At 39.0% G+C, this 10641-nt stretch overlaps 1 protein-coding gene across 1 annotated transcript in view; it reads left to right on the top strand.

Annotated features, from left to right (window-relative positions):
• slc6a3 (solute carrier family 6 member 3) overlaps positions 1–10628 on the top strand; it is a 59757-nt gene extending 49129 nt beyond the window's left edge. Inside the window, exons 14-16 of the mRNA XM_034175254.1 lie at positions 8547–8714; positions 10259–10330; positions 10491–10628. Coding sequence (XP_034031145.1) covers positions 8547–8714; positions 10259–10330; positions 10491–10514 — 264 coding nt within the window. The 3' untranslated portion in view covers positions 10515–10628. The remainder of the gene's footprint in view (positions 1–8546; positions 8715–10258; positions 10331–10490) is intronic.
• Positions 10629–10641: the final 13 nt, after the last annotated feature.

The following is a 10641-nucleotide window of genomic DNA, read 5'->3' as shown; positions in this document are numbered from 1 at the left end:
ATGAGTCCTGAACCTACCAGCAAACAGTCCAAACACCAGGTGTGGTAAGAGTCAGCTGCAGCATGGCTTGTCAGGGAAAGAGAGAAAGCATGGAACAAAACATGGAAAAACACAGTAGCAGAAATAGCACAAACAAGAATAATCCAGCAACTGAGGAAGAACTGTGTCCAACTTAAACAATAACACAAAAGAGCAGACAAGTGACATGCGTGTTGATTGTGATGTGGAACAGCTGTGAGGGACACTGAGTGATGGCACCACACCTACAGACACACTGACATGGAATGACAGATAACTAAAACAACAAACTACAATGAGCCCAGAGTGAATATAACTTAAACCATAAATAAAATACTTAACCAAAGATCAGTGCATGAAAACTAAAGCATAACTCAAAAATGGCTAAATGGTATTTTCACACTGTAACGATGAGCCTGGTGTTTGCTGACAGACATGAACAACGATCAGCACCGAGATCTGTCAGACTCCACAGAAGCTATATTGATGTATGTTGGCTGACTCTGATGTTTGTTGTGCTGCTGGGAAAAATGCTGAACATGCCTAAAATCTTTGACATTCATGCTAAAACCCAGCCACAGTTGAGCTCTGCTACCACTTTGCCACCTCCACTAGTAGCCTGTTACTGCGTCGTTCCCCTTCACCAGACTACGCTGGCCAACTTTGGAGGCTTAACTGGATACATCACCTCCTATGGATCCCTTGAACATGAAGAAATGTGAAGGAATATGTAGAACCTGTCTCAACAATGCACCAGTAACAAGTGACACAATTGCAGTTACATTGAGTTTATATAGGCTACGTCACCTGACGTTACAAATCCTGAGTCAATGATATGGTATGGTTACCACAAAACATGAGTATTCACTTTTAGACAGAATTGTCACATCAACACACCATCATATGAATCATAAAGAATTAATCTGCATTAATCTGTGTGAAACATAAGATGCAGGTGTTGTATACTGAGTGTCCACACTATGTTGGCATGCTATGTTATTCCCCTCATTTATTTGAAAAGGTGATCCTGTAGAGATTCATGAACAAGTAGAAGGTTAAGAATGAATAACCCTCATTTAACCGATGTTTTCATGGCATTGCACATCACAGTTTTAGTCAATGTAACCACTTTCTTGGTGGCCACATTTTCAGTGAGATATCATCATCATCATCTACTGAAATGCTTAAAGTCCTACACTGTTATCTTCACAAGTAGAGTTTTATATCGATTAAGGCTGTTATCAGAGGAGATTAATATTGATGATCTATTACAATCTTCTCTCCAATATTTCTTAATGCGTTACAAGATGTCGCCTCCAAACAGATCTATACTGGAGGACTGTTTTCTGTCTCATAAGTAAAAGCACAAATGTTGACAACACAGGTCTCACATCGTTAAAAGGAGCTGTAATTGCTGTGGGCATTTTCCAGACTGAACAGCATGACCCTGAATTCACAGTGCTCATTATAGGAAACCCCAAATCCAAAACCGTGTCTCAGCAACAATCAGACAGAAAACTCCAGAAGCACAGATGACAACATTTAGTGTGGAGATCTCAGAGATTTGAGATATTAACCTACTGAACATGAAGTTAGGATTGTTGCAACACCTTAAAATATTCCATGTAATTTAATAAAAGTCCAAAACTAAATATGTACAGTATGTTTAAAGATGCTCTGTTGCTCATGTACCATCTGTAAATTGCTGTGGCACGTTTGCTCTCTGCTTCACAATTGTCGTTGAGCTGGAACAATTGCAAAAACAATTTTGTTGCTGTAAAGACGGGGTTTAAAAGGTGCCATTTTCACATCCAATAAAGAACAGCTATTATGTATCATTCCATGTGTTACCACTGATGCTGAGACTGAAAGGATATGCACAAGCAGAGGTGAAACGAAGTAGGATTTCTTATCTTGACATGTGCTGCACTGTATGACACTTGAACAAAAGCAACATTTCGCATCATTCCATCCATGTGTACGATCAGATGATTCTGGTCCATCTAAGAAACGACTTTGACACTCATTAAAATCATTTAATTTTAAAGGTTCCATGAAGATCTTTACAAAGTCTGTCATCATAAATTTTGCTGGCTTCAGTGATACTCCTTATCCAGGATGGACCGCTGTTCTTGGAGCATGGATCTTTTCCTGTCAAACAATCCTCTCAATGTCTCAGATCAAAGAAACACTGGTCAGCCATCAATCACCTAAAAACACAACATATTACTGTCATGCAGTTCAACCAGGAACGGGGAGATTAGTCAGGATTGAGGGAAAGATGAATGCAGCAATGTACAGAGACATCCTGGATGAAAACCTGCTCCAGAGCGCTCTTGACTGGGGCAATGGTTCATCTTTCAGCAGGACAATGACCCTAAGCACACAGCCAAGATATCGAAGGAGTGGTTTCAGGACAACTCTGTGAATGTTCTTGAGTGGCCCAGCCAGACAGTCCAGACCTGAATCTGAGTGAACATCTCTGGAGAGATCTGAAAATGTCTGTGCACCGACGCTCCCCATCCAACCTGATGGAGCTTGAGAGGTGCTGCAAAGACGAACGGACAAAACTGCCCAAAAATAGGTGCACCAAGCTTGTGGCATCATATTCAGGAAGAGTGCTGCAACTGGGCATCCATTGATTTGGTTCTGATTTTATATCCTTAATGTCAGTTTTTAGATATTTACTGATGATATATAAATACTGGTCTTAAAAAGCTTTAAAGAAGTGAAATTTGACATTTTCTAGAAGGTCATAAATAATTGCATACAGTGATGTATTTACCCTTAATATATAATATATAAAATGATAATTAAGCAACATGTAATCCAGCAATATGATAAACTCAAAATAAGGTCATCAAAAACGTTTCTTCCTCAAATGTAAGCAAAATGGATTTTGTGGAATACAGTTTTGCTTTATCTGTTCGACATCGTCCTCTAGTGGCAACATACACAAAGTGCACATCTTGTATTTGGAATAACTTCAGATGATACCATTTGCCACCTTCAGTCCTCACAGCAGCTGAGTCTTTCAAAAAGCAGCAAATTTTTTGGAAGATCTGTGTTAGTAAAGTTATTAATTGAAAGAAAGGTCAAACCTTCACTGGATGAATCCCTACACTGCAAATTAAATGGGTTACATCAGATAATTGCTCTGCAAGTGTTTTGAAAAACAAATTTTAAAGTTTGTAGCCTTGTAGGAGTTGAATGTCACAATTTCACAAAGCAATGAATTCTGTTGTTTTCCAGGAAATTCTATTCTAAACAAGGTGACCACATCCTTATTGATTTTACCTATTTGCTGTAGCCCTTCCTGTCTTCATGTTGACGGGTGCTGTTGCCAAACAGATTATCATTTTGCAAATGACATCCTTCTTGACATCTTTTCCCATCTTTAAGTAGTGTTGATGTTTGGAGGCAATGAAACTCAAGGTTAAATGATTGTGAGGTTCAGTGATAGATAGATAGATAGATGATGATGATAGATAGTCTGTTTTTTTTCTTATGGTTGTTTTATTGTGTTTTAAATTTTTAACTGTTTTTATGTTGTGAAGCGCCTTGAGACGATTTTGTCGTGAATTGGCGCTATATAAATTAATAAATTTGAAATTTGAAATTTTGTGAAGTCGAATGAAACGGGCAAGTTACAAGAATAAAACAAATCCTGTCTCTTGCTCTCCTTTTTTCCAGGGTGGAATGTACGTGTTTACTCTGTTGGACCACTTTGCAGCGGGAACATCAATTCTCTTTGGAGTGCTTATTGAAGCCATCGGCATTGCATGGTTCTATGGTAAGAAGGATGGACAGCAGTGAAGAAGAAGAAGGAAAGAAAGCTTGATTCATGGCTGGTAAAGCTGATGCCATATTAGGAGGATGATGACAAATCTGTTGGTATTGCTGTAACGTGCCTCAGTGCATCACTTTTCCATTAGACTTAAAGATATTACAGATAGAAGTTCCAGTTCGCGTTTCCATCCTGTTAAGTTTCCACCTGGTTCCTGTGCATGTATTGCAAAGCTGTTGCACATTTGAGTTTCGCACGGATAAATGGACTGGTTTTCGACTGCTGCTCGCGTTCACTCAGCAGCCGATGGTCACTGCAAAAAGAACTTTGCAGCTGAGGAACAGGCAGTTCTCATTTGTCATGGGCTAGATTGCAGATTGCCGGGAGTGACGAGTGGGGGAGACCCGAAAAGTCAGTTTCCATTTTACGCCCTTTTCTTATCGACAAAACTAAACACTGTATTAGGTCTCACTTAGGCTTCAACAACAACTATCCTTGAATATGGTAGCACCTCGTTAATTAATACTTTAGTCCTGTTAAAGTCAATTCAGGCAGATACTTTAACATCGTGGACTTTGTCAGCCTTGGTGGACGGATTTGCTCTCATGAATGAATCCCTTTCTTCATTTTACAAGAATTTTTTTTTATAAACTCAATACACATAAAAAATAAGCTTTGTCATCATGATTGTAAACCTCACAGTCATTCTAAAACACTAGCAGGTACAAAACATTACCAAACCAATCTAAAGGTCATTGAAAATAGTTGACCTGAATGTCTGGACTGAGGTTTATTGAGGGCTAAGTACTAACCAGGCCCCAGACAGTTGGGATCAGCATATGGCCCACTTTAGTGGGTCCTGACCCTAGCAAACCAAATAAATCAAGCCTGGGGCTCCTGTGTGACTTTTCCCATCCTCACTATTGTTGACAGGAACCCTTTGATCCTGCTGATCTTAGTTTCTGCTGTGCTGACCACACTGGATATACACCCATGCTGTGAGAGCCATTAAAGCAAACTCATTCCTGTGACTGTGGTTGTCTTATGAATTAAAGGAACTAAATCAACCAAGATAAACAAGAGAACTGCTGGGATAGGCTCCAGACCACCTTGACTGGAAGAAATGGGTATAGAAAAGGAATGGATATACAATTCTGCAATTTCGATCAATATGCATGACCTCAAGTCCTCCCCAGGATTTTGCAGACTTTTTTGGATCGTTGTGGTTTAAAATCTCTGACTTTGCGATAGGTTATCCAAAAGGTTGCAAAGCATAGTGATGATTTAAGTCCCCCACCCCCAAATGAAATTGTGGGAACAAGTAAAAATTGAAATAATAGTAGCAATTATTATTTTTGTGTAAAATTTTAGAGACTTGAGTTGTTCAAATCTTTCTTTGAAGATCTTTAAATTAATCTGGATGGAGGACCACGGCCAATAAATTATTAATCTGCTATGAATTACATACCATTGTAATAAAATGCATTGTACATACACGTGTGTGTGGTGTGTGTATATATATATATATATATATATATATATATATATATATATATATATATCTCACAGCGCTTCACTTTTTAATCCCTACAACATGATGCTGCCACCACCATGCTTCACTGTAGGGATGGTGTCTGGTTTCCTCCAAACATGACACCTGGCATTCACACCAAAGAGTTCAATCTTTCTCTCATCACACCAGAGAATTTTGTTTCTCATGGTCTGAGAGTCCTTCAGGTGCCTTTTGGCAAACTCCAGGTGGGCTGCCATGTGCCTTTTACTAAAGAGTGGCTTCCGTCTGCCCACTCTACGAAGAGTCCTGGTGGATCTGAATGTCTTCCATTTACAGATGACAGAGGCCACTGTGTTCTTTGGGACCTTCAAAGCAGCAGAAATGTTTCTGTACCCTTCCCCATATTTGCGCCTTGAGACAATCCATTCTCAAAGTTCTACAGACAATTCCTTTGACTTCATGCTTAGTTTGTGCTCTGACATGCACTGTCAACTGTGGGACATTATATGTAGACAGGTGTGTGTCTTTCCAAATCATGTTCAACCAATTGAATTCACCCAAGGTGGACTCCAGTTAAGCTGTAGAAACATCTCAAGGATGATCAGTGGGAAGAGGAGTCACCTGAGTTTTGAGCTTCATGGCAAAGGCTGTGAATACTTATGTACATGTGATTTCTTACACAGTAAATCACCAGTGTCAAATTAACACTGCCAGTGTTAATTTGACACTGGTGATTTACTGTGTAGTTTATTTTAATACATTTGCAAAAAAAAAAAAAAAGTTTTTCACATTGTCATTATGGGATATTGTGTGTAGAATTTTGAGGAGAAACATGAATTGCATCCATTTTGGAATACATCTGTAACATAAAATGTGGACAAAGTGAAACACTGAATACTTTCCAGATGCACTATCTCTCTCTCTCTCTCTCTCTCTCTCTCTCTCTCTCTCTCTTTCTCTCTATCTCTCTATCTCTCTCTCTCTCTCTCTATATATAAATATTAAGATTAGAAATTTTAAAAGGAAGTTTCAAAACGTTTAATAGTCTCAGTGTTTAAAATTGCAATGTTGCACACAATTAATGTAGATTTGTTGAATGATTAACTGTTGTGAATTCAACATTGCAACTTCCTGGAGGAATTGGATTTCACTTTCCAAATACAGCACTGATATAGTAGTGACATTACCGCAAATACGTTTTGGTCATCCTTAACATTAAGAACACTAATTTCACTGTTGTATAAATATTAATAGATTAAAGTAGACTATAAGCACGCTGCTGAAGTTGTGTTGGGTACTTGTGTGTGTTTCAGGAGTAGACCGGTTCAGTGATGACATCGAGGAGATGATTGGTCACAGACCCGGTATGTACTGGAGGCTGTGCTGGAAGTTTGTCAGCCCCTGCTTCCTCCTGGTGAGTCTGTGCACTTTTTTTTTTATTTCAATTTCAATTTATTTTCATTTATATAGCACCAAATCACAACAAAGTTGCCTCAAGGCGCTTCACACAAGTAACGTCTAACTTTAGCAACCCCCAGAGCAAGCACACATGCGACAGTGGTAAAGAAAAACTCCCTCTGAGGGAGAAACCTCAAGCAGATCAGACTCAAAGGGGTTACCCTCTGCTTGGGCCATGCTACTGACAGAAATGACAAAACAATTCACAAAGGAATACAGGAAATGTTGCTGGTGCACAAGAAAGAAGGGTTTCAGGAACAGAGACCACACCCATCTCTGGATGGAGCCACAACTCAAACAGAGAGGAAAGAATAAAACAGAATCAGGCATCAGAAAGACAAAAACAGTATAATTTGTCATTATTAAGTAACAAGAAAAACAGAAGAAATACTAAAGTGATCGCCGGCCACTAGCCCTAAGATTCACTAAAAGACCCAGAATTTAGATAAAGTTGAGGCCACGGCAAGCTCCGTTTCCTAATAAAATGAATTAAGAGTAAAAAGCTTAAAACAAAACTATACCAGTATGCTAGCCATATGAAAGGGAAAATAAGTGCATCTTAATTCTGGACTTGAAAGTCTCCACAGAATCTGACTTTTTTATTGACGCAGGGAGATCATTCCACAGAACAGGGGCATGATAAGAGAAAGCTCTGTGACCCACAGACCTTTTATTCACCCTAGGGACACAAAGTAGTCCTGCACCCTGAGAACACAGAGCCTGGATCAGTACGTAGGGTTTAATTTGGTTAGCTAAGTAGCGAGGTGCCAGTCCATAAAGAATGACTCACAAGGACAGGAAGCCAGTGAAGAGATGCCAAAATGGGTGTAATGTGGTCAAACTTTCTGTTTCATGTCAAAGTCTGGCAGCAGCATTTTTAACCAGTTGGAGAGCCCTAATGCTGGACTGTGGTAAACCAGAAAATAGAACATTGCAGTAGTCCAATCTAGAAGAAAAACGCATGAATCAGGGTCTCAGCATCAGCCATAGACAGGATGGGACAAAGCTTTGCTATATTTCACAGGTGGAAGAAAGCAGTACTCATAATGTTTCTAATGTGGAGGTCAAAGGACAACGTAGGATCAAAAATTACCCCAAGGTTCCTCACAAATAGTTCTCATTAGAACTTTAACCAGGAAACTCAAAGTACTACAGAACAGATACACTTTAAACCAATAAGATGTTATTAAATCATTTTCTGCAACTGTTTAAATGTTGCTTCAAGTTGAGGGCACTTAGAGATTGCATACGTCCAACAAGGTCTAACAGTCCTTTATCTATCACCAACTCAGTTCAAGTACAGTTGGAGGTTCTCCTTTGCCAAAGTACAAATGACACAAAAATAAATTTGAGACATTATAAACAAAATTAATTCATAAGTATTTAGTTACTTTAATCACTCAGTTACATTTGCTTTTATATTCCCCAGTTATTTTTTCTCCAGTTGCAGATAAACCAGTCTTAGTTATGGAGTTACTTCTATAGTTACTCCAAGCCTGCATTTAAGTCACTTGCCATGAATCAATGCAAGCGCTGCCCCTTGATCCAGAGCTGCAAGAAAATGCGCTTCATTGAAATTGATTAAATGTGTTTCTGTGATGTCCTGGTGATAAACAGACATGCAAACTACAACAACCATATCTTCCCCAACACAGGCAATAATAATAAGAGCTAGAATTATTGTCTGTATCTCATAGATTTCTATACTGTGGGTTTAATTTGACTGGTTGACATTCAATCAAGTCAGGTATTTTCTTTTTCTTTTCACAGTTCATGGTGGTGGTGAGTTTTGCCACATTCAACCCTCCAAACTATGGCTCCTACATGTTTCCTACATGGGCTAATGTGGTAGGCTGGTGTCTGGCCATTTCATCAATGACGATGGTGCCTCTCTACGCTATCTACAAGCTCTGCATTTTGCCTGGGAAGTTATGTGATGTAAGTCTTAGCTATGATTCATTGCCAAAGTTAAGGTCACATGATTTATTAGCGCTACGGTGCATCCAAAAAAAGTATTCACAGCGCTTTACTTTTTCCACATTTTATGTTACAGCCTTATATGAAAATGGATGAAATTAATTTTCCTTCAAAATTCTACACATAGTACTCCATAATAACAATGTGAACAAAGTTTTTTTTTAGATTTGTGCAAATTCATTAAAAATAAAAAACTAAGAAATCGTACGTAATTATTCCCAGCCTTTGTTATGAAGCTCTAAATTGAGCTTGGCTGCATCCTGTTTCCACTGATCATCCTTGAGATGTTTCTATAGTTTAATTGGAGTCCACCTGGGGTCAATTCAGCTGACTGGACATGATTTGGAAAGGCACATACCTGTTTACATATAAGGTCCCACAGTTGGTAGAGCATGTCAAAGCACAAACCAAGCAAGAAGTCAAAGGAATTGTCTGTAAACCTCTGAGACAGGATTTAATTGAGGCAAAGATGAATACAGCAATAAGCAGAGACATCCTGGATGAAAACCTGCTGCAGAGTGCTCTTGACCTCAGACTGGGTGACAGTTCATCTTTCAGCAGGACAATGACCCTAAGCACACAGCCAAGATATCAAAGGAGTGGCTTCAGGACAACTCTGTGAATGCCCTTGAGTAGCCCAGCCAGAGCCCAGACCTGAATCCGATTAAACATCTCTGGAGAGATCTGAAAATGGCTGTGATCCAGTGCTCTCCATCCAACCTGATGGAGCTTGAGAGGTGCTGCAAAGAGGAATTGGCAAAACTGCCCAAAGATAGGTGCACCAAGCATGTGGCATCATATTCAAGAAGATTTGAGGCTGTAACTGCTGCCAAAGGTGCATCAACAAAGTATTGAGCTCAGGTCGTGAATACTTATGTGCACGTGATTTCTTAGTTTCTTTTATTTTTAATAAATTTCCAAAAAAAAAACTTTTTTCATGTTGTCATTATGGGGTGTTGTGAGTAGAATTTTAGGGTTTATTCCATTGTGGAATAATGCTGTAACATAACAAAATGTGGAAACAGTGAAGTGCTGTGAATACTTTCCAAACACATGGTATATCATTATAGTGTAAATGATACTCTCTCTTATTTAATTATACCCCCCACACATACAAAAATGTGGGATGTACAGGAATTACCTTATCTATCTGTCCGTCCAACTGTCCACGAGTCATAAAAGTGCAGCTGCCTCTAAACCCGTTTGATGAAGATGTACATGAACAAAAAAATAATCCTGCTCCGATGTCTTTAAGGGGAAATAACTGGACTTTTGTGTTCATTTAAGACGTTGACTTCATAATCACAACTCCTTCTGAAGTGGTTCAATGACACTTCACACAATGTAGAGCAGGTAACTCTGTGGGATAAGGAGTTGGGCTTCCACTATGTAGACCTGACTTTGATTCCTGCGTACTACATGTGTGCAGTCAATTTTAAAAGGTTTTATAACATCTGAAGATTTTTAATCTTGCTTATTATTATTCTTAACTTGCTCTTGTACAGAGGCTGGCTTATGCCATCACCCCAGAGACAGAGCATCATTTGGTGGACAACGGGGAAGTTCGGCAGTTCACGGTAAATACAACTTCGTGACTTGATTTAAATTCAGCAATTAAGACTCATAGAGGAAGATACTTAATCTCCAAATATTTCAAACACACACTGATCCCACATACATGTGTGGAAATAGGCGTAGAAAAATAATATTAAGCGTTTGGTTCTGTTGTTCCCACAGCTGCATCATTGGTTGGTGATCTGAAAGTTACAATAACACACAATCAGAGAGAGAGAGAGACAGAGAAAGAGAGAGAGAAAACACTCTGAGAGGACGTTAAAGGCAAAGCATTGACAAGCTAAGACAGAAATAACCTTTGAAATCAACAGAG

The sequence above is a fragment of the Thalassophryne amazonica genome, chromosome 7 (assembly GCF_902500255.1).
Source record: "Thalassophryne amazonica chromosome 7, fThaAma1.1, whole genome shotgun sequence".
Lineage (NCBI taxonomy): Eukaryota > Metazoa > Chordata > Actinopteri > Batrachoidiformes > Batrachoididae > Thalassophryne > Thalassophryne amazonica.
Note: the sequence above shows the minus strand (reverse complement) of the source record. Positions and strands in the feature narration are given on the sequence as shown.